Raw genomic sequence first — 25,643 nt, 5'->3', positions numbered from 1 at the left:
ACAAGCAGTTATAGTAAAGTTGTGTTTTAGTAGTAATGAGTGGCAATACTGTGGGACTGTGTGTGCGCTGCTTGGACAGCGCTATCTAGTGGCTGGTTGTGAACCGCTAGAATCACAGCTGGTAAGCCTGCGCGGAATAGGGCAGTGATTATGCCGACTGGTGTTAGGTGAGCAGTGGTAGTTTCATCTGGTGTCTTCAGTTTTATACTTTATGGAAAGAACGAGCATGAGAGCAGTTTTTTATTATTTTTATTGGTTGTGAAAATGATTTTTATCAGATGGTCTGCCTCTTGTGCTATGACGTCCATATGATTTTATAAACGTTAATCTATGTTTCAGGTAATGGTTCTGTAATAATTGTAATGAATATAGTTACTCTTGTAAGCCCTTTTCAAACCTGTTATGTTATACCTTCACAGATCCGATGATGGCACCTTCAGAGTGCTGAAACCGGTCATCTAGTAAACGATAGTGAAGTGATCGTGGATTTTCAATTATTTAGAAAAAAAAACCATAAATGAATGTGTGCGAGATAAAACAGGACCGACCACTTCCCTTTGTTTTTTGTTTGTTTGTTTTGTAAATAATTAGAACAGCATATCATTCCGTGTTAGTTCGTTGTGTATTTAATATCCTTGCAGAATATACTGTAAACTGCATTTTATAAGTAATAAAAATCAGTTAATCGCGTAACTTCTTCGCTTTTATGTAATCAATGCAATTTACTTTTAACGCCACTACGGTTTACGTAAACAGATACATGCACATAATTATTGTTGTTACTTTCTACTCACCAGAATGTTTTTCATAACAACCAAAGGCAAGAGATTCCTGTTATTACTGACAAATGCAGAAGTTGTATGAATACCAGAAACATGGTGTATAGAGGGTGAACATTAGTCAAAAATCAGAAACGGCGGATTTCTGATTGGAAGTGGAGGAAAACGGGTGTTCTGCACAGTGTTCGGAAATGCATCGTTGCCACGGTAGATGGCGCCGACGAATGACTGCTTCCCTGACCATGTGCCCTGTGTTCCTTGTATGTTGGAGGCTCTGTGATTGACGCTACGTACTATAGGCAGCAGAATCGTTCTGTGTTCGTGTCGGGAGCAGGACGAGATTGTGTTTATGTACGGCCTAGTAGATGGAAACGTTCGAGACGAAGCACGGCCACACCAAAACAAGTACCCTCACAGACACCAACCACATCTCACAACATTTCAAGCCTTTTCGGGAATTTGTGTGAGCATGGGTACTTTCTCACAGACGAACGTCCAGAAAGGCGGCGGACTGCGCGTACACCAGATCTGGTTGACTGTGCTACCTATCGACCATTTCCATCACATTGGCCGTACATACACTACTGGCCATTAAAATTGCTACACCAAGAAGAAATGCAGATGATAAACGGGTATTCATTGGACAAATACATTATACTAGAACTGACATGTGATTACATTTTCACGCAATTTGGGTGCATAGATCCTGAGAAATCAGTACCCAGAACAACCACCTCTGGCCGTAATAACGGCCTTGATACGCCTGGGCATTGAGTCAAACAGAGATTGGATGGAGTGTACTTGTACAGCTGCCATTGCAGCTTCAACACTATACCACAGTTCATCAAGAGTAGTCACTGGCGTATTGTGACGAACCAATCGCTCGGCCACCATTGACCAGACGTTTTCAATTGGTGAGAGATCTGGGGAATGTTCTGGCCAGGACAGCAGTCGAACATTTTCTGTATCCAGAAAGGCCCGTACAGGACCTGCTACATGCGGTCGTGCATTATCCTGCTGAAATGTAGGGTATCGCAGGGATCGAATGAAGGGTGAGCCACGGGTTGTAACACATCTGAAATGTAACGTCCACTGTTCAAAGTGCCGTCAATGCGAACAATAAGTGACCGAGACGTATTAACCAATGGCACCCCATACCATCACGCTGGCTGATACGCCAGTGTGGCGATGACGAATACACGCTTCCAATGTGCGTTCTCCGTGATGTCGCCAAACATGGATGCGACCATTATGTGCTGTAAACAGAAACTGGATTCATCCGAAAAAATGACGTTTTGCCAATCGTGCACCCAGGTTCGTCGTTGAATACACCATCGCAGGCGCTCCTGTCTGTGATGCAGCGTCAAGGGTAACCGCAGCCATAGTGTCCGAGCTGATAGCCCATGCTGCTGCAAATGTCGTCGAACTGTTCGTGCAAATGGTTGTTGTCTTACAAACGTCCCCACCTGTTGACTCAGGGATCGAGGCGTGGCTGCACGATCGCTTACAGCCATGCGGATAAGATGCCTGTCATCTCGACTGCTAGTGATACGAGGCCGTTGGGATCCAGCACGGCGTTCCGTGTTACCCTCCTGAACGCACCGATTCCATATTCTGCTAACAGTTATTAGATCTCGACCAACGCGAGCAGCAATGTCCCGATACGATAAATCGCAATCGCGATAGGCTGCAATCCGACCTTTATCAAAGTCGGAAACGGGATGTTACGCATTTCTCCTCCTTACACGAGGCATCACAACGTTTAACCAGGCAACGCCGGTCAACTGCTGTTGTGTATGAGAAATCGGTTGGAAACTTTCCTCATGTCAGCACCATCCTTGTGTGAATGCTCTAAAAAGCTAATCATTTGCATATCACAGCATCTTCTTCCTGTGGATTAAATTTCGCGTCTGTAGCACGTCATCTTCGTGGTGTAGCAATTTTAATGGCCAGTAGTGTAAATACCATTTCGGCTTCTACCCGACATGAATACCACTCCAGTCTGTTGCTTACAGTACGCTACGTCAATCAGGCAGCCTGCGACACACAAGGAACACTCGTTGTCAGGGGAACCTGCATCTGTCAGCACCATCTACCGTCGCAATGATACATTTTCGGACACATATTCATAGGACCTTTCTTCCTCCATTTCCAGTTAGGAATTTGTCCCTGCATTTTTTTGGTTTAGTAATGTTCACTCTGTGTAAGTTCGACGAAGTACTGATGGGGTGTTTTGCGATTTCTTTTTGTTTTACCTTTTTGTTGAGGAAATAGCGTCTGCCAGCACTATATGATAAATCTTTATTGTTCCCTTTATTTTTACTACATCATCCCTCCGTTTCACCACAATAATCAACAATTTTCAAATAAAACCTGAATTAAAAGTTGACACTTCAGTTTTGCTATAAATACTGTTTATTCTTAAGTCACACACAGAAGGATATCTATGTAGGACAATGTTCCGAAGGCTACCTCTGGCCCTGAATGTTTCCTCAGTCAGTTCCTAGACTGTTCATCGCTTCCGGTTTTCAGGGGAATCTAGTAAGACACTGGCAGCATATGCAAAGGAGCGATCACAATCAGGTAACGCCGATAGGTATGCAGCACACTAACGTACAAGTGCAAACTTGAATGACCAAAGATACTAGGAAAATTGCCGTAGTCAACGATTATTTATGCTACTCTACGGTAGCCTGCGGTAGTTTTACAACTCTGCTGTTGGCTATTGCGATACATTTGAGGCGTGTAAGCTAACCCTATCTAACGCGATCCTCCTCAGTGTAACGCCTGAAACTAATACACAATATGATGGAGACTCATATTTCTAATAAAACTGTTTACGAACCCGGAGGTCAGACAAACGGCAATGTGACTGGGACTCTAGAAGCACGGCAAGCCACATTTCGAAGCATCAGAAAAAGGCTAGGAAAAGGTGTCTACTCGATGTGTGACGCAACTATTAACAGGTCATGGCCCAAATGCGCAACATCCACATCAAAAGGGAATCAGTAGTACATCAATGTGCACATGCGGACAAGAAGGCTCCAATGATCATTGGGTTTAAAGTCGCTCCCGTTTCCTGATAGAGAAAGAATGCAGGCAGTTAGATCGTAATTTTCATACAATTGTCACAGATCAGAATTTCTAGACTACAGTCAAGTTCATCAAAAAACTATGACATTAACGTCAAGTGGGTTCTCTGAATATCAAACTAAAGTCAGTACACTAAAAGACCAAAGTAGAAGAATGAGAAATGTTATCATCACAGAGGAGAATGCTACAGTTAAGGAAAACTGTTAAAAGAATGCATGGACATGAATACACTCGAAGACTGCCGAGTCACCCACGTATCAGTAGAACAAATTTAGAAAAATGTAGCAAAAATGGGCCTATATGTATGTATGGTTAATCTGAGGCCGCCAGTAACAGCTATTTCATATTGTTGTTTATTTTTTATTATATTTATTCTGTTTTGTTTCTTCATTATATATCTACAATAGTTATTATTAACATACCTTTTCCATATATACACTGAGGTGAGAGGAGTCATGGAATAGCGAAATGCACACATACAGATAGCGGTGGCACTAGGTACTCTAGGTATAAAAGAGCAGTGCATTGGCAGGAATATCCTTTATACTCTCACAAGGGAAACTCTCTATCGCAGCCTGAAGTGTACTGAACTACGAAAAAGAAGCAAAATAGAAACAGTTAATGGTCCAAGCTAAAGATGTGGAACGTCGAGAGAATTGAAATCATTATGCGGTCAAGGTTGTATGGTGACGGTGTTGGACTGCAAACGACAAGACCGTGTTCAGATGCCCCTCGTGCCACGTTTTTTTCTTCACAAAATTGTGAACTTCTCTTCTGGTCACTGACGTGCCTGTTCTCCTTCTGTAGTTACAGAATGTGAGTCAAGTGGTAAGCAATTAAATGTGATGAATAGTGAGAGCAGGTGAGATGCCGCATAGGCGGTACACAGAAACTAAGACAACAAATAAACGGGTGTGAACTATGTTTGAACAAAGAAATTCGAGAGTCAAAACTTCCAAAATGGAACGCTAGAATCATAACATGTGGTGCTTGCGTAGAGAAAAATAGGACGTACATACATGTGGAGGCCCCTTCCTTACACCTCACTGTTGCAAATGGACGTTACACCAAGACACAGACACAAATCTGAATACCGCGAACAGACACGCTAATGACAGCACGGACATTTCATAATTTTGTTAAAAAAATAACGTGGGTCACGAGGGAAATTTTAACACGGATCTCCCATTCCGCAGTCCAACACCATGACCGCGTAACCACAACGCAGTAGCTATTCAAAACGGCTCTGCGTTGCACATCTTGAGCTTGCACCGTTCCCTTTCGACTTTGCTTCTTTTTTCAGAGTTCAGTACACCTTCTTCCTGTTTTCATGCTGGATCCGTGTTCAGTTTTTGTTAGGCTGTCCCTAGGTCGTCTAACCGCTAAATCTGAAGTGAGTGCAACGGTGAGTTTCCCTTGTCAGGTGAGTCAAGTGAAAATATTTCCGACGTAATTATGGCCGCACGACGGGGATTAACAGACTCTGAACGAGAAATGGTAATTGGAGTTACACGTATGGGACATTTCATTTCGGAAATTGTTTAGGAATTCGATATCCAGACATCCCTACTGTCAAGAACGTGCCGAGAATACCACATTTCAGCCATTACCTCTCACCCACAAACAATGCAGTGGACGACGGCCTTCACTTAACGGCCGAGAGCAACGGCGCTTGCATAGACTTGTCAGTGTTAACAAACAAGCAACACTGCGTGACATAACCGCAGAAATCAATGTGAGACGTACGACGAACGTATCTGTTAGGCCACGGTAGCGAAATTTGACGTTAATGGACTGTGGCTGTAGACGACCAAAGCGAGTGCATTTGCTAACAGCACGACATCGCCTACAGTACCTCTCCTGCGCTCGTGATCACATTGGTTGTACCCTAGACGAGTCGAGAACCGTGACCCGGTCAGATAACTGCCGATTTCAGTTGGTAAGAGCTGATGGTAGCGTTCGAATGCGATGCAGACCTCGCAAAACTGTGGACCCAAGTTGCCAACAAGACACTGTGCAAGCTGGTGGTGTCTCCATAACAGAACAGTGTGGGCTGTGTTTAAATGGAATGGACTGGGTCTTCTGGTTCAACTGAACGGATCATTGACGAGAAATTGTTACGTTGGACTACTTTGAGACCATTTGCCGCCAAACAAAGATGCAATTTTTATGGATGACTATACACCATCTCATGGGGTGGCAATTATTCGCAATTTGTTTGGAGAACATTTTGGACAGTTCAAGCGATTGATTCGACCACCCAGATCGCCCGTCAGGAGTGTCATCGATCTTTTATGCGACGTAATCGAGAGTTCCGTTCGTGCCCTAAATACTGCGTCGACAGCACTTTCGCAATCATGGACAGCTGTAGAGATAGCACGGCTCCATATTTATGCAGGGGACTTCAGACGACTTGTTGAGTACATGCCACGTGGAGCTGCTGCACTACGTGAGGCAACAGGAGGTAGGACACGATACTGGGACGCATCTCATAACTTCTGTCACCTCATTCTATATAAGCATTGTATTTTTACTGTGATTACTGAATACGTACCACCTGCTTAGATTTTCGAGATAACAGGTTCCCAATTTGTGGCAGTAGATTAAATCAAACTGAATTGATTGGGTACCACTATTAATGTTCACTGAAATTCTATCCCTGTGGTTGTTCAATATCGTGTCCGTAATGAAACGTTGTTTCTTGCAGAAAAATTAAGACTGTGGATCTCTAATGGATAAGGCAACTAAATATACACTACTGGCCAATAAAATTGCTACACCAAATAGATGACATGCTACAGACGCGAAATTTAACCCACAAAAAGAAGATGCTGTGATATGCAAATGATTAGCTTTTCAGAGCATTCCCACAACGATGGTGCCGGCGGCGACACCTACAACGTGCTGACATGAGGAAAGTTTCCAACCAATTTCTCATACACAACAGCAGTTGACCGGCGTTGCCTGGTGAAACGTTGCTGTGATGCCTCGAATAAGGAGGAGAAATGCGTACCATCACTTTTCCGACTTTGATAATGGTCGGATTGTAGCCTATCGCGAATTCGGTTTATCGTACCTCGACATTGCTGCCCGCGTTGGTCGAGATCCAATGACTGTTAGCAGAATATGGAAACGGTGGATTCAGGATGGTAATACGGAACGTCGTGCTGGATCCCAACGACCTCGTATCACTAGCAGTCGAGATGACAGGCATCTCATCCGCATGGCTGTACGGATCGTGCAACCACGTCTCGATCCTTGAGTCAACAGATGGGGACGTTTGCAAGACAACAACCATCTGCACGAACAGTTCGACGACGGTTGCAGCAGCATGCACTGTAAGCTCGGAGACCATGGCTGCGGATGCCCTTGACGCTGCTCACAGACAGGAGCGCCTGCGATGGTCTACTCAACGACGAACCTGGGTGACCGAATGGCAAAACGTCATTTTTTCGGATGAATCGAGATTCTATTTACAGAATCATGATGGTCGCATCCGTGTTTGGCGACATCGCGGTGAACGCACATTGGAAGCGTGTATTCGTCATCACCATACTGGCGTATCACCCGGCGTTATGGTATGGGGTGCCATTGGTTACACGTCTCGGTCACTTCTTGTTCGCATTGAAGGCACTTTGAACAGTGGACGTTACATTTCAGATGTGTTACAACCAGTGGCTCGCCCTTCATTCAATCCCTGTGATACCCTACATTTCAGCAGGATAATGCACGACCGCGTGTAGCAGGTCCGGTACCGGCCTTTCTGGATACAGAAAATGTTCGACTGGTGCCCTGGCCAGCACATTCTCCAGATCTCTCACCAACTGAAAACGTCTGGTCAATGGTGACCGAGCAACTGGCTCGTCACAATACGCCAGTGACTACTCTTGATGAACTGTGGTATCGTGTTGAAGCTGCATGGGCAGCTGTACCTATACAATCCATCCATGCTCTGTTTCACTCAATGCCCAGGCGTATCAAGGCCTTTATTAAGGCCAGAGGTGGTTGTTCTGGGTACTGATTTCTCAGGATCTATGCCCCCAAATTGCGTGAAAATGTAATCACATGTCAGTCCTGGTATAATATATCTGTCCAGTGAATACCCGTTTATCATCTGCATTTTTTCTTGGTGTAATAATTTTAATTGCCAGTAGTGTATCCTCTGTGAGGACGCAAGGTTATTCAGGATACATTATTTAGGACTTGAGGACAGTAAGGTCGGGCAATATTACAATTAAACATATTACTGATAGAAAAAACCGTTATTAAATTAATAAAGATATATCCTTTAAATTAATTTGACAATAAGAAGAAATAAGACACTGAAAATAGTAGAAAGCGCTAAAGCAATACACATAAAGTGATGAGGCAAACCATTATGACTGCTACCCAGAAGGAGTGTCACCTGGTGGTGCTGCGCACACCTGATGCGGTAAGGAAAGAATATAAGTGGCGAAGAAAGGATTGGGTATCATTCTAGTAACGGTACGGGTAGGAAATGGGAAAGTTCACTGACATTAGGGACTTTGACAAATGGCACATTCTTATGGCCCGATGCCAATTCCTGGGACCAAGTATGTTTGGATCGGCGAAGCTCTCCTGCTGATCTCGTACTACTGTGGTGAACATGTATGGAAAGTGATTAAACGACTTTGAAATCACGAGTAGACGACAAGATGTTGGACGACCACGCCTCCTCACAGAGCGTGGAGATCGGAGCATCAGACCACCACTAAGTGTTACCATGCTGAACCAACGATATCGTCATTTACAATTACAGTGGTCAGAGAATCATCAAGGTTGGACCGCTAACGAATGGAAACGTCTCGCCTGGTAGCATGAATCTCGTTTCTTGTTACTCCATGAAGATGGTCGTGTCTGAATCACCCGTCATGCTGGCGAACGGCTGCTAGAAACATACACTGTGCCACAGACGCCGGACGCATGGGGCCAGTCTTCTACCATAGGGGACCTTAACCTGGGTTTCATCGGACATGTGGTTAGTAATTGAACACAAAATAACAACTATGATCTCCATGAACATTCATGCTTGATGTGTACTCAGATGGCGATGGGATCTTTCAGCAGGACGACAGTCCCTGTCAGAAGGTCAGACTCATGCTACAGTAGTTTGAGGAGCATGCTACTAAATTCACTTTGCTGTCTTGGCTACCTAATGCGCCTGATTTCAAATCGATGGAACACAGCTTGACCGCTATCCGGCGCCAGCTTCATGCCTGAAAGCCGTTGGCTTGTAATTTAAGGGATTGCGTGACTTGTGCGTAGACATCTTACGACTCATACGTGTTGTAACTTATCAATAACTTGTTGAATTCACCACACGCAGAATGGCTGCCGTCTTGCTTTCCATATATTGACTTACACGGAATTAAGCAGGTGCTCATAAGGTTTTGACTTATGTGTACACTCTTGCAACTTACACACTTAATTCCAAGACATTAGGATTCGCTTAGGGTCTCCGGAATCTCATGAGAGATCGATAACGCGATCCACGGGAGAGAAATGCGTGGCGCCAGGTGGTCACCTGGTTTTTCACCTACAGCAAGTTTGGCTGCAACACGTCTCGCTCCATTCAGACAGCATCTCGCCCTTTTCGGTGGTCTCTAACTGGCATCACGTTTCACGTGCTTTTTGTAAAGATCATAAATGAGAGTACTGAGGGCCGAAATCCATCGCTTAATAAAGACAGGGATGCTTTACGACGCGATGGAGGCCACAAAAAAACTTTGTCCCAGGATACTCAATGGACCTACAGGATCCAGAGTTACCCAAACGTCTCTGAGTTACGTAACCACCGTGGAAAAACGAGCAATAAGGCCTCAGTACGGAGGTTATGACCCATCTGTTGTCTGAATGAGTTATTTATGTAATTAGTAAGCGGTAGGAGTTTCGGGAAGACTTGATGCCATCATGAAGTTCTTAGAAGTGTTATGCCATTAGATACACTCAAACATATGCAAGCAACAAAATACATTGTAATTCTTCATGCTTTCCCGGCGATCTGTTGACATCTTGGATATTCGGGAATCCAGCTGGATGTTCGCGTCGTTCTCGCACGATATTTCAACAGCACCTGAAGAAGACAGCGAGGCACGCTGTTGAAATATCTTGCGAGAACGACGCGAACATCCGGCTGGATTCCCGAAAATCCAAGATGTCAGCAAAATGCATTGTTAGACATTATACTACTCTCCATTACACATGTCGTGTTGTAACGATCGTAAATACCTGCAGTGCTTAATGGTCTCACAGAGCTCTAAATAAAACACAAAAATGCATATCTGCTGCTTGAATATTTTGGATGGTGCTTTATGGCATAATACTTTTAAGAACTTGATAATAGTCCGATATCCTCCTGAAACATAAATTAAGTAAATGGGACTTTTGGACAACTAACGCTCCATAATCTCCGTACAATGATGCAATTATACTATGGCTTCACAACAGATAATAATAAGGGCCGTTTACAATGAAATAATCACAGTAACGTGAAACCGTCATATCTCTTAAGGTACAGCTTAATAAACGGTGAGGGCTATCCTTGTGAAACTGGATACCCAGATACTGCATTATCAAAAAAATCCTTACAAAAATGCTAAATATTACCGAATTTTCCAGTATTTCTGTACATAAGATGTTTATGTCACAACTCATTAAATATATCCCAACCTTTGGCCTGAGAATAAGTTGTAACTTCACGGTGATCTCACCCGTTTGCAAATGACTTTACTACTTTGTGCAGACGAAGGCAGCGTGTGAGAGTCTGGGCACCGACAATCTACAGATGACTGCAGCCACAGACTGTGGGCATTGCTTTATTGTTTATAGTTTTTAGTTCACGCTGCCAGCATAGTTACTGCACTGACGTGGCTTATGCGCCAGGATTAAAATAATTCTGTTAACTGTTTGATCGAATGGTGTATAAAGGATACTGTTGTGGTTATAGTATCAGCTTTTCCGTCCTGTAGAATTCCATAAGTATAATTTTTCCCACTATTTCTTTTGAAATTTTCCTCAGCGTCAAGGAACCAGTAGATCTGCCAGGGTTCTACAACTCTCGCCGTGATGTCTACATAATATTGAGTACCTTCTGCTTTTAGAGAGATACTTTTAATAACGATGCTCCTCTCACGCTCCAATCGTCAACGAGGGTGTTAAGGAAATACAAAACATTTCATTAAGGTTATTACCGCAGGAGATCATCCTTTTATATCTGTACGATTGCTGGCGGGAAATATCGTTCCCCGTTGTTTATTAAGTGTTTTATAGACTGTTGCCTGTAACAGCGCGAAAAGCATAGTAAAGGACATCCCAGTATTCGGCAGTTCTGTAGGCTCTCGGTGAGTAGCTCCAGCTGTAAGACATGGACACTGCCTGTGTTCTGAAAATTATTCCAGGTCCGTTCTGCATCTCTGCGGCTCATTGTCATTCGCCTCGCATCTACTCCTCTTTACTGTACTTTTTGACATAAAATAACAATCTGTGTGCGATCAGACGTCGACATCTGTAGTCTTCGTATCGCAGAAAGTTCATACCTTGTTTACTAAAGCCTTATACTGTTTTCTGAACGAATGCACACATGTAAATACCATCGAAATTTAATGGGTTGAGTGTGCTGGCGATAGACAGTTCAAAGGGTGAGATGTGTCTAATCGTGGCAACGTAGGTCACGGAGGAATGAGTTTATGACAAACAAAGTGATGTAAAGCTTTCGTTGACGTAATGCTAAGCTTTTTCTGATGTGACGGGCCTTAGAAGCCGTAAACGGATAGTGCGGTTTCTCTCGCTCCTTTCTCACGTGCATTATCTTACTTTCTTTGGGGGGGGGGGGGGGAGGGGGGGGGGCTTTGTTCCACAGAACTGACTGGTATGATGGGGCCCGCCACGATCTCCTCTGCAGTGACAACCTCTTCACCTTAGCACTTAACACCCGACGTGCACAGTTATCTGTTGGAGATAGTACAATCTCTGTATTCCTCTAGCATTTTTACCCTGTACATCTCTAGTACCACGGATGTTGTTCCTTGATGTCTTTAACAAACATCCTATCAGTCCTCCTTCTTGTCAACATTTTCCAGGCTTTTCCCTCCTCGCCATTTCTTTGGAGAACTTCTGATTACATCTCAAAAGCTTCTATTTTCTTCTTTTCCGGTTTACTCACAGTTCGTGACCCACTTCCACACAATGTTGCTCTCGAAACGAAAAATTTCAGAAATTTCTTCTTCAAAATAAGCCCAAAATTTGATATTACTAGACTTCATCTGGCAAGGAATGCCCTCCTTGTCTGTGTTAGTCTACCATTTATGTCCATCATACGTTATTTTTGATTCCAAGGCAGCAGAATTCCTTCGCTCCGTGTTCTCCAAAATTGATGGTAAAATTTTCACTAATGTCGTTTCTTCCACTTCTCGCTATACTCTCGATCAGTACACTGATAAGACAAAACATCATGACCGCTGCCCACCGCGACATTGGATGCCGCCTTGTGCCATTGCGGGCACGTGGCGCGGTAACAAGAGTATGTAAGCGGAACAGATACGAGGGATCACCCTAGCAAAGATATGGGCCACAAATGGAGAAACCTATTCAGATAAGCGACTTTGACAAAGGGCAGATTATTATTACGCACAGCCTGTTAACGAGTATCTCGAAAACGGCGAGGCAGGTCGAATGTTCACGTGCTACTGTCGTGAGCATCTAAGGGAAGAGGCAGAAGGCCAGTGAAACTACTACTAGACGGTAAATAGTTGGACGTCTACGTCTCGGAGGCTTGGCCAATCTGTGAAGTAGGACAGATGTGGATATGTGACGTCTCTGCCGAAAGAGCAAAATACTGGTGCATGCACAAATGTTCCGGAGCACACCTTTCATCATACAGTGTTAACTTGAGCTCCGCAGCGGACTACCCTCGCGTGTTCACATGTTGACCCAACGACATCGTCAATCGCTATTGCAGTGGGCGTGAGGCTATCGAGATTCGACCGTCGATCAATGGAAACATGTCGGTTGTCCGGGTGAATCAAATTTTTCTACACTGGGCCGATAGTTGTCTCCACAAGCGCCGTCATCGAAGTGAACGGCGGCTCGAAAGTTGCAGACACAGGCTGGTGGGAGCAGTATTATGCTATGGGAGACGTTCTCCTGCGGTTTCGTGGACCTGTGGTAGTAATCGAAGACACAGCGACAGCTGCGAACCACCTGCATCCCTTCGTGCTTGACGTCTTTCCCCCTTTCAGCAGTATAATTGTTCATGTCTCGGAGCACTGTCCATGTTTCAGTAGCGTTACAGTGATCTCAGCTTATTTCTCGGCGACGAGATTCGCCTGCTGTTTATTCTATGGGATCTATCTAGGTCGCTATAGGGCACCATCACTGCATCCAAAAATCAGCGGCCCGGTATTTACACGAATTATATGAACTGTGCGTAGACATTTTATGCCACATACCTTCATACAACAAATTATCGGATCCCTGATATGCAAAGTCAGTGATGTATTTCCTTCCCAAGACGAACAAACAAGCTATTAAGCAGGGGGATCATAATGTTTTGGCTCACCACTGTATACCGTACTCAGAAAACTGTTCATTTCATTCAGTATATCCTGTAAGTTTTCTAGGGTTTCAGCGAGGATAGCGAATGTCAACAGCGAGTCTTACTGATAGGCTTTTACTTTGAATTTTAATCGTACATTTGTCCACATTGAAGGAAAGCTGTCATTCCTCACATTTTGCCTGGCTGCTGTTTGTTCCTCATCTGTATTAGCTGATGTAATTACTGGAGCGTAACGAAATGTAATACTTGTTTTGTTAATAGGAGTTGTCACTATTATAATTGCAGTTCCATTATGTGGAGAAAGTTGTGGACGCTCTTCCCCTCCAAATTGAAGGACTACACGGCATTAGCGTGATGCTATTGGGAGTAGCTTAATTACCCTCGTAATTACGGCACAGATGAATGTGATGCATTAACGCGCATACGCTGGTCCTCAGGCGAGAACGCATCAGTTGCTGGTGCACAACAAGGAGCTGCTGGACCACATAGCGGCGCTGGTGGCGGCCCTGCAGGACCAGGAGCGGCTGCACCACCACCAGCAGCAGCAGCAGCACCAGCAGCACCAACAGCAGCAGCAGTTCCAGCAGCAGCAGCAGCAGCCGCAGCAGCTGCAGCCTCCGCACGTCGCAATGATGCCACAGGTAAACCACCTACTGCTGCGTTGCTGCATGCCCAGTTCACGCTTGTTTGCACAACTTACGGCCTGAGTTGTTGTTGTAGCATTTGATAAGCTAACTGGCCAATATGCTGCAATGCTATCCAATCCAAGCCCTTGGTGGCGAACAGTACAGCCTCCTCAAATGGTCCGAAAAATGAGAAATAATGTGCCAGGAACAACACAGACACGTGATCAATGCCCCACTAGGCGAACCTCATACGAACAATCACTAAACACTTTCAAATGTAGAAATTACCGAAAGTCGTATTGAACTGCCGACAGCTGCTATCATGCATTATTTAATTCTACTATAATTTCAGTGGATACAGAAATACCTGAATTTTTCTTTTTTTTCGCCTCAGCTTTTGCGTATGGTTCGCGACAGTGCGACTCGTTTTCGAAGATATAGTTTGCTTTAATACGACTGTGCTCTAAATAACAATTGCACCTGTGTGTAGACTACATTGACTCTTCTGCGTTCTTTGGTGTGGTGTCCTTTTTTCGTGTTCGTTAAGCACACAAGGGAAAAACCGATTCCTTTTCATTTGCTGTATGTATCGAACAAACATTCTTTTTATACCTAGATAATACATTTTGCTAATTTTTCAGAGATGACCTTTGTGCCTCATGAGCGATTCGTAAATATCCGAAGAGAAAAAAATTGATTCATTTTGGTAAATGTTTTATCATTGCGTGGAAACGATCTCAATACAATATAATTTGTTTGTATCACTACAAAAGATATTAGACTGAATGTTTGACTGTGAGGGCTATTCGGAAAGTAGGGTCCGATCAGGCACGAAATGGAAACCACAGTGAAAATCCAATGAAACTTAGCACAGATGTGTTGGATGGTGTCTCTAGAATGCCTGTCGATCGCGTAACGTCCCATTTTTCAGTTCTGAGCGCAAACTGAGTACGTAAAGATACCTAGAAATTAGTGTCCCGCAGCACATATTAGGGCCTGGTGAGAGGCTTCGCCTGATATCATGCAGCCCACATAACATAAATACCAGAGTTTCCGTGACTATTCTCGGACGCACCCTGCAGGGGCAATGAAGATTCTTCTGCAGCATTTTCGATGGGAAGTGTTTGATCACCCACCATAGAGCCTGTAATTGGTTCCCCCTGCGTTTCACCTGTGCTCACATGAACCGCTACTATGGATACAACATTTTGGCACAGACATCGAACTGTAGACCAACGTAGAGAATTGGCGGAAATCACAGGCGGCTGCCTTCTATGACGAGAGTATTGGAAAGTTGCTACAACGCTATAATAAATGACCAAGTCGGAGCGGCGATTATGTAGAGAAGTAGCTGGAAGTTCTAGTTAACTGTTGCAAATAAAATATATTTGATTTTCACAGTGGTTTCAGTTTCGGAACCGATCGAATCTTACTTTCTGAATAGCCCTCGTATTATATACGAGGCGATCAAAAAGTTTCCATTCTAAGGCTATACAGTCCAAAATCGGTTTGCCAATCAGGAAAAATCGCAGTGAGCATCGAGAAAGTCATCACACCGACGCACCAGGTTGAAGATAACCGTTTGGTAAAACACTGTATCCTGGCGCGTAAAGAAGTCCGTAACTGCCTGCTACACATCCTCCTCGGACAGGATTCGTCGAACTTTCAAGGCCTTTCTAAGGATCGAAGGCGTGTTAATGGGGTGATGAGAGATCGGGACTATAGGGGGGGGGGGGGGGGTGCTCGAGTTTCTCCCACTTGAACTGGCGTACAACATTTACAAGATGAGCATGTGCGTTATGGTGACGCAGCAGCACCCATTGTCGCAGATTTCCCGGAAGGTGATTTTCGTCAGACATGCTGCCCAATACACATTCGTCATTGTCGATGAAGGTCTACTGGTGTTTGTCCTTCGGCAGCCAAGAAAAGAAAAATGACAATATGGTCCTACTTGGTCGCATTTGTTAATGATATCGCCATAGTTCACGTTTCTGCATTGACCGCACGCATGTCGGAAAGACACGAATTCCGTACTAGTTCCTGAGCTACATATCGGTGGTTATATTACCCGCTTCGGAGTCGCGCTGCGTTGCATATACGTTGCAGCAACGCTGTCAGACGGAAACGTTTTGCTCTTCCCATATTACAAACGAAAACGGTAGGTAGTGGTAAATGAAATAAGCAAATAATTCTGGTCTAGATAGGTCTGGAAACCAGTGGTTACCCGACGAGAGGGAGAGGTGTTACGACTGAGTAAATGAACACTTTATCGCAGAGTCCCCGGGGATCCCAACTGCACTTGAGGTCAAACACATTAAATGAAGTGTTTTACAGGGTCACCACTGATGTGAACCCAGGTGCAGGACGTCTCGTCATCGATGGCCGTACATGTTCAAAAATCCCAGGCGTGTTCCAAAGGCACTGACAACCGTAGACAACACGTTTCCGGATTAATCGGCGCTGTAAATAGGGGTGGAATACAGCAAAATATCCCCACACAAAAAAAATCCAACTACACTCCTGGAAATTGAAATAAGAACACCGTGAAATCATTGTCCCAGGAAGGGGAAACTTTATTGACACATTCCTGGGGTCAGATACATCACATGATCACACTGACAGAACCACAGGCACATAGACACAGGCAACAGAGCATGCACAATGTCGGCACTAGTACAGTGTATATCCACCTTTCGCAGCAATGCAGGCTGCTATTCTCCCATGGAGACGATCGTAGAGATGCTGGATGTAGTCCTGTGGAACGGCTTGCCATGCCATTTCCACCTGGCGCCTCAGTTGGACCAGCGTTCGTGCTGGACGTGCAGACCGCGTGAGACGACGCTTCATCCAGTCCCAAACATGCTCAATGGGGGACAGATCCGGAGATCTTGCTGGCCAGGGTAGTTGACTTACACCTTCTAGAGCACGTTGGGTGGCACGGGATACATGCGGACGTGCATTGTCCTGTTGGAACTGCAAGTTCCCTTGCCGGTCTAGGAATGGTAGAACGATGGGTTCGATGACGGTTTGGATGTACCGTGCACTATTCAGTGTCCCCTCGACGACCACCAGTGGTGTACGGCCAGTGTAGGAGATCGCTCCCCACACCATGATGCCGGGTGTTGGCCCTGTGTGCCTCGGTCGTATGCAGTCCTGATTGTGGCGCTCACCTGCACGGCGCCAAACACGCATACGACCATCATTGGCACCAAGGCAGAAGCGACTCTCATCGCTGAAGACGACACGTCTCCATTCGTCCCTCCATTCACGCCTGTCGCGACACCACTGGAGGCGGGCTGCACGATGTTGGGGCGTGAGCGGAAGACGGCCTAACGGTGTGCGGGACCGTAGCCCAGCTTCATGGAGACGGTTGCGAATGGTCCTCGCCGATACCCCAGGAGCAACAGTGTCCCTAATTTGCTGGGAAGTGGCGGTGCGGTCCCCTACGGCACTGCGTAGGATCCTACGGTCTTGGCGTGCATCCGTGCGTCGCTGCGGTCCGGTCCCAGGTCGACGGGCACGTGCACCTTCCGCCGACCACTGGCGACAACATCGATGTACTGTGGAGACCTCACGCCCCACGTGTTGAGCAATTCGGCGGTACGTCCACCCGGCCTCCCGCATGCCCACTATACGCCCTCGCTCAAAGTCCGTCAACTGCACATACGGTTCACGTCCACGCTGTCGCGGCATGCTACCAGTGTTAAAGACTGCGATGGAGCTCCATATGCCACGTCAAACTGGCTGACACTGACGGCGGCGGTGCACAAATGCTGCGCAGCTAGCGCCATTCGACGGCCAACACCGCGGTTCGTGGTGTGTCCGCTGTGCTGTGCATGTGATCATTGCTTGTACAGCCCTCTCGCAGTGTCCGGAGCAAGTATGGTGGGTCTGACACACCGGTGTCAATGTGTTCTTTTTTCCATTTCCAGGAGTGTAGTTCAAGTCGGGGGGCCTGGAACGCAATGGTATTGGTATGCAAACAACCAATATACTTGTTATGATGAATAAAAAAAATTTCTGGGTGTTGTATCGCGTCATTGTATAAAATACTTTCTTACTGTCAAAGACCTTTTAATACCGTGGAAAAGATGGTTTTACACTTATAACTAAAGTATTTTACACAATAATGCCTTTCAACACCCAGAAGAATTTTTATCATTGGTTGCAGAGGCCTACGTAGATACACTTGTTGCCAAAGATTCGTGCTTCATATTCTCGAACAGCTGCATGGAAGCATGTTGTTGCACCATCATGCATGTACGTCGGTTTCCTTACTTCGTATCATCCAAACGTAACCTTAAACATTAACAGTGTTGTAGTATTGGCATGACTCCATTTTTGCATACATCGTATCGTATCGAGCAAACCGTTGGTTTCCGGACCTATGTTTATTGGGCTCATTTGCTTGTTTCATTGTCCTCCACCCGTCCATTTTGTCTGTTCTTGTAAGAGTCAAACAACCTATGACGTAATTTCAGTGCGTGTGTATTTGAGCATAACATGTCAAGAAGTGAAGAATTTCGACATGTTACACGTTAGTAGTTCGATTTTTTAAATTCTTTTACACTGGAATTTCGAAATATACGATGGTTAGAGGTGTGCAGCAGTGAACGGTGGGGTCTCCTTGCCATGTCTGGTCATTACTTAAGCTGTGGCGGTGGCCTGCTTGATGTCTATGGTTACTGCAGCGAAAACTGCCGTCGCCATGTTGCGTCGGTCGTGCAGTTGAAATGAAACAGGAAAATAAAAAGTTTTGAAATACGTATCTATAAATAATACTATAATGAACAAAAAATCATCTGCATACGTACAAAATCACTTTAACAGAGGCCTACATTGCATTACTTTTAAGTCTTCTCACCCGCAATCGCTTAGACCAGCACCATGGAAGCTCCAGTATCTTGTCGTACTACAGGTTACAACCATGACTCACAGAAATGCCCTACGAAACATTGCATTTTTGCAACCACATGCAAAAGCTGAGTAGGTAAATAATATTTTCTTTTCGTATGATAATGTGTTACGATTAAACAGACTGAAAATTTTTAGTAAATGCTGACAATTCGTGGTAGCGATCTACAGGACATATCTGAAATGTTGTATTTCACCTGCAATACAAGGGTACCAAAATAAAGCACTGAGTTAATGCACAACTAACATTGAGTTAATGCACAACTAATTATTCAACATATTATGAAACGTACATTGAGGGTTTATTATTATAAAGACTAGGTTATGTCTAGACGAGCATATTGCATTCAAGGGCCCCAGAACACAACAACAAATAACTGATTTAAAAGTTGCATGAGACTAAAATTAGAGAGGCAAGAAGTGCTAGCAGCCTTTTTTTTAATCAAGAAATGCCACATAGAGGACGTCTCATACGCTGTGACTGTCCTTATCCTACAGAATTAAATTTCGTGTCGTATCTGTAATCAGCTCTCTCATGCGGCACATTTTTTTTCTCTTTCACTTTCTGTCGTCTCTGTATCTTAGGCGAGTCACTTGTTTAGTGGTCGAGGTGATGGTGGTGGTGGTTGTGGTGAACATTGAAATGGTAGTCATTATAAAGATTGTTCTTCCTTGTTATTATTGTTCGAGTTGTCGCACTACCGTCTTTCCGTTAGTCTCAAAAATATTTCTAGCCCATTTCCAGCAAGGAAATCATGTATATCTTCAGCGATGAGAGGTAAAAATCAACTGTTTCAGCAAATTCTTTAAGAATCAGTCCTATTGTAGAGAGTTACTAGAATAAATTGATGTACAAACTATTTTAATATGACAGGAAAATATAAATCCTTTACAAAAAAAAGGTATTTCTACAGCGACCAAGACGTAAAAATTATGCACCACGCTTAGCAAACTAGCAGAAATTAAACAAACCATGGCATAGTAGGTATTGAAAAGAGAGTGTAGGTAACATTATTCAGCCTGCGCTACACAAATTGTTATGTTACACATCGCACGATTCATATACCAAGCCCATTTTTCTCTCGTTAATGCTTCAAAGATGTTATTTACGCAAATGTGTTCTTGTCAAAGAAACAATTTGGTAGTTCAAAATACATCAATATCATAAAATATACAACAAATAAAGTGATTATATGAGGTATGGGTGGTGTAACAACTTAGTTGAACTTCAGGTTCTACATATAGGTCACTCTGCACCATATTAACATTGGGGTGCTATTCCCAGCACAAAAGGTGTCAAGATTATTTCTGTCCTTAGCAGTTCTGTATCGGTATTCAGGGGTTTTTCCTTTTTTAAATCTTGAAAGTGTCTATTCTCTGCAAATTGAGTGCAGTGTATCAAAATCCGTGGAATATTTGTGGCCGATTCCTAAGCAAAGCTGTGCAAAGATGTGTCTGTTTTCCGCAATTTCCAGCTTATGTGAGGTTCCTTCTCCCATCTCCACCAAACCTGTGCTATTCAACTATAAATTTTGTTCAGATAACTCATCTGTAAGAACTAAAACAATGTCTGAAGCAGCCTTGAGTGTCTTTCATGTAGGTAATAGTAACCTATTGTCAATAATGTGTACTGGGAAATGATATATTTCATCTATAATCTAAGTTTGACGTAGCACCATATGCTTCTCATATCATCACTTAATTTCTTTGCTATATATTATAATGTCATGTTGTATTTCGTATTAACTCTTAATTTCCTTGGGCGTTGTACACTTTGTTTTATAATACAACATAAGACATAAGTAGTATCTTTGTAATAGTAACACCAAGACATGGGTTTGGTAAATGAGACCCAGTGAGTGTAAAAGAAAGAAGTTGTACCTCGAAGGCGAAAAGGAGAAAGTGTTTTCTGATTTAATAATAATACTGTTTTGCCAAGAACCCAAAGGAAACCAAATCAAAATAAGTTTTAAAGTCGTGCTCGCATATTCTGCACTCGTTTCCGGCAAAGCATTGCAACAACATTTACCGAGGTTATGTTCTGAGCTAGAAGCAACTTACACTGTAAATGAACCAATATGTTTCAACATATGTTCAATTATGTTACGCCTTTGCGAAGTATCCGTTGTGAAGAATATGTGTGACATTTTAAAACTGTGTGCCCATCCGGCTCGAATGCAGATACACATCTTTATCGGACAGTGCGCTAGCAGTCACGCTAACCGATTACGCCTTACGACTGACTCAGAACATCATTTCAGCTCACACTTCATGTCAATTCTTTGAAACGCCTCCCCGATGCTGTGAAACAAGCATCTCTCAGAGAGCAATCCCCTACATTTTTTTTTTTTCGGATTGCACACTGTGAATTTTCACGTAATGGAGAGAAAGTTCTGGTAACTCGAAACTGGGAAGATCCCAAAAGTGTGAATAGGTTAGTGTCATTGGAAACTTAGTTCCCGCAGAAGGTAGGTATCTGGATTTCAGTTGTTGTGGGGCACAGTAGTTCAGCTTAGCACATCACATTGAGGTAACAGAAGCCATGGGATAGCGATGTCCACATCTACAGATGACGGTAGTATCGCCTACACAAGGTATAAACGGACAGTGCGTTGGACGAGCATTCATTTCTACTTAGGTGATTCATGTGAAGCGGTTTCCGACTTGATGATGGCCACAGGATGGAAATTAACAGGTATTTAATGCGGAATGGTAGTTGGAGCTAGACACATGGCACATTCCATTTCGAAAATCGTTAGAGAGTTCAGTATTCCGAAATCCACAGGGTCAAGAGTGTGCCGAGAATGCCATATTTCATGCATCGAATCTCACTACGGACAATGCAGTGGCCAACGGCCTTCGGTAAACGACCAAGGGAAGCGGCGTTTGCGTAGAGTTGTTAGTGTTAACAGACAGGCAAAACTGCGTGAAATAACCGCAGAGATATATGTGGGGCATATGATGAACGCATCCGTTAGGGCAGTGCGGCGATCTCTGGTGGGAATGCGCTATGGAAGCAGACGACCGACGCGGGTGCATTTGCTAACCGCACGACGTAGCTTGTAGCGTATGTCCTGGGCTCGTGACCAAGTCGGTTGGACCCTAGATGACTGGAACACCCTAACCTGGTCAAATGAGTCCCGATTTCAGTTGTTAAGAGATGATAGTAGGATTCGAGTGTGGCGCATACTACATGAAGCCGTGGACCCGTCATCAAGGCGCTTTGCAAGCTGGTGGTGGTTCCATAATGGCGTTGGCTGTATTTACATGGGATGGATGTGGTTCTCTGGTCCAATTTAACCTATCATTGACTACAAATGGTTATGTTCGGCTAATTGCAGAACATCTGCAGCCATCCATGGATTTCATGTTCCCAGACAACGATGAATTTTTTATGGATGTCAGTGAGCCATGTCGCTGGACCACAATTACTCGCGATTGGTTTGAAGAACGTTCTGGACAGTTCGAGCGAATAATTTGGGGACCCAGATAGCCTGACATTAGTCCCATCGAACATTTATAGGATGTAATCGAGAGGCCAGTTGGTGCTCAAAGTCCTGGACCGTGCAACACTTTAGCAACTATGAAAGCCTATAGAGGCAGCATGGCTCAGTATTTCTGCAGGGGACTTCCAACGACTTTTTGAGTCCATTCCACGTCGAGTTGCTGCACTAACCTGGGAAAAAGGAAGGTCCGACACGATATCAGGAGCCATCCCATGACTTTTGTCACCTCAATGTGTATTAACCACTGATAGTCACGTGTGCAGCTTTCAGTGCAACCTGATGCTTTTTATCACAACAGCGAAATTCTTTTTGTGCATGCTATTTCTATTGTAGTGAGCTTTTGCTACAGTCATCAACTAGAAAAATGTTGGATTATGCTATGTATTCTTGCATGTTCCTGAAACTTTAATAACTAGTAGTGTTACTACTGAAACACGAATTATTAATTTTGTTCTTTCCACTCTGAACCTAAAGCGATTGCTTACTGTGGAAAATATTCAGCCGTTTCTCACATTCGTCGTATTCCTTTTGGAACCATATGGCACTCTCTCATTTTTAAACAATGTATCACATGTACTTCAAACAAATGCACTTTAAATATCATAAAACCTTGCATCTCCAAAGCGCCTCGTCAGTTCGCAGCGCACCAGAATTAGCGTTTCTGGTTGATCATCGTGTAGCAAATTGCTGTTTTCTGAAAACATTTTTAAGCGCCTCTATGAATTATCAAGTGATGGTCATTGTCAACTGTTGATCAACAAACGTAAAGTAAACACCAAATACAAATGTCTGCGTAACTCTTAAAAGACAAGTTATTCGCTACAGTTTGGTATAATTACTACAAAAATAGCTTAAGAATTTATTTCACCTTTGTCTTCATCGTTGCTAAACCAACACAAATGCGTTTGTCACGGAAGTGTAATATGTTGTTCTTGTAACAAGTTGTTGTATCTTTTTGTTGTAATTTGCAATGTTTTGCTCTGTGTGTACAGCACTGTTGATGTACTATTTTCTTTTTTTGACGTAGCGTAATTTGAATTTGTAATTTGGGTTTGTGTGACTTGTATTAAATCTGTCCGACAAAACCAAGTTTTTGCTTTTCTTTCCTTATTTGTTTTTAGACTTATAGCTTGATCCTGTATTCTACTTATGCATGTGGCCTTGTAGTCCTATTATTTTTTGAATAAAGATCTACGAAAACGTTTTTTTTGTTTTTTTAAATTGTGTAGTTTCTAACTGTGTTGTGAGATGTAACTTCCCGAGTGATTTGTAACACTTTTAACAGTAAAATTCGTAGTTTTGTGAAACAGAGCTCTCGTGTTGGTCAGCGTACAGCGAAGAATCTGTTCGACCAAGACAGCTGTGAGACAAACAGAAACAGTTGTTCCGCTGTCGTGAAAGATATACGCTGGTTTGTTGTGCGTCAGCAGACCTTGATTCTCATCCAAATATATTTAATTTTAACACGCTCCCAACTATTCCTTCCACTGCCGGGTCTATTCTCGACAAAGGTAACGGGTCTTTTTATAGCAACAACCAAATAGAGTTCTCCACGAATAAGGCTTATGTAATCTCGCCGCTTTTGGATTTGTTTTACGGCGCGTGAACCCTTTAAAGCAAACTGAAGTGGTAATTCAGGTGACTATGATTTTGCAGGCAACGGTGATAATTAGGCCTGCCGCAGAGCGGAGTCACTGTTCCCAACAACCATGTTACTATATTTCTTTACCACAAAGAGGTTAATTAAAGTTAATTACATGTAAATTTAATTAAAAGTAATTAATGTATCGACGGTATGCAGTAAGTAACCTGTATTCTGCATCAAAAAAAGAGCTCTGTATCATAATACTACAAATGTTTTTGAATTGCTCTCTGTAAATATTTTAAGCGTAGCGAAATGTGAACATGTGGTATAGAAATTTTTAGCACATTTTGCCAATGGTAACTTTGTTTATCAGGGTAGTCAAACAAGTTTTATTATTGTTACAGGTCTTTGCAAAGGAAAATTTACTGGACTTTCAATCCAGAAGTAGCTCTTGATTTCCAAAGGAAAGTAACACTTCAGTACCAAAGAGACAAATATTGTTATGATCAGTTTGTGATGGATGCTATACCGCATGCGTAAAATTTTGTGTAGATGACTGTAGTACAAAATCAGGCCACAATCATGGCAAAAACTAAAACATTCAGTTACAAACTGTGGAACTTAAAAGTGATTTCGTTGACTGTAAATGTCTTTTGTTTTCGTGTAACATATATCATAAGATATAGTTGAGTGTTTTGTGATAAAAGACTTAAGATGCAAGGTGTTAATTTCAGTATCTTGTCTACATGCAGTATTTTTGATACAAATTTTTGTAACTGAACTTACAAACATTCCATGTACATAGATGATATTTAAAAATAGTTGAAAATTAAGTTTTATGATGTTGAAAGTTGATAAATGATATAAGTAACTTGCATGTTAGTGTAGAATTCGAAGATATATATATAACCCGTGCAGAGGTAAAAGTCACAAACTACTAGATGTCCTATATATATACAGTGATAGAAAAATCAAACATGGTGCTTCCTGGATCACATAAAAAAATATTGTTATAATTTGTTGTGAAATATAGTAATATCCTCATTGTTTACATGCTTGACAGTTGAGAATGATTTTGGAAAAAGTAACACATTATTTCAGAAATGGTCTTTCGCAGGCTCCAATCATTATGGCAGCAAGATTATTAGCATATGTGCAATTGTATGAGACAGAATCGCAGTTAACACTTATTTAACCTGTTGTTATTCTTGTTGTTGTTCCTTGTCCAAATACTGGTTTGATGCAGCTCTCCGCACTAGTCTGTCCGGCGCAAGTCTCTTCATCTGGGCATTACTGATGCGACTTTCATCCATTTGAACCCACCTACTCTTTCCATGCCTTTATCTCCATCTGCAATTTTTACTCCCCACAATCCCCTCCATTTCCAAAATAACTATTCATTGATGTCTCGTTATTTGTCCTATCGACTCATCCTCTTTTTTAGTCAAGTTGTGTCATAAATTTCTTTTTACCGCAGTCCGATTTAGTACCTACTTATTAGTTATTCGGTCTAGCCATCTAAGATTCAACACAGCACTGTTGCGCTATATTTCAAAAGCTTCTGTT

General features: G+C 43.2%; 1 protein-coding gene across 1 annotated transcript in view; it reads left to right on the top strand.

The window, feature by feature from the left end:
- The window catches only part of LOC126482058 (carboxyl-terminal PDZ ligand of neuronal nitric oxide synthase protein), a 948,220-nt gene that overhangs the window by 903,469 nt on the left and 19,108 nt on the right, over positions 1-25,643 (top strand). The window contains exon 10 of the mRNA XM_050106034.1: positions 13,884-14,087. Coding sequence (XP_049961991.1) covers positions 13,884-14,087 — 204 coding nt within the window. The remainder of the gene's footprint in view (positions 1-13,883; positions 14,088-25,643) is intronic.

This window comes from Schistocerca serialis, chromosome 5, assembly GCF_023864345.2.
Source record: "Schistocerca serialis cubense isolate TAMUIC-IGC-003099 chromosome 5, iqSchSeri2.2, whole genome shotgun sequence".
In the NCBI taxonomy this organism is placed as follows: domain Eukaryota; kingdom Metazoa; phylum Arthropoda; class Insecta; order Orthoptera; family Acrididae; genus Schistocerca; species Schistocerca serialis.
The sequence above is the reverse complement of the archived record's forward strand: the minus strand, read 5'-3'. Positions and strand labels throughout refer to the sequence as shown.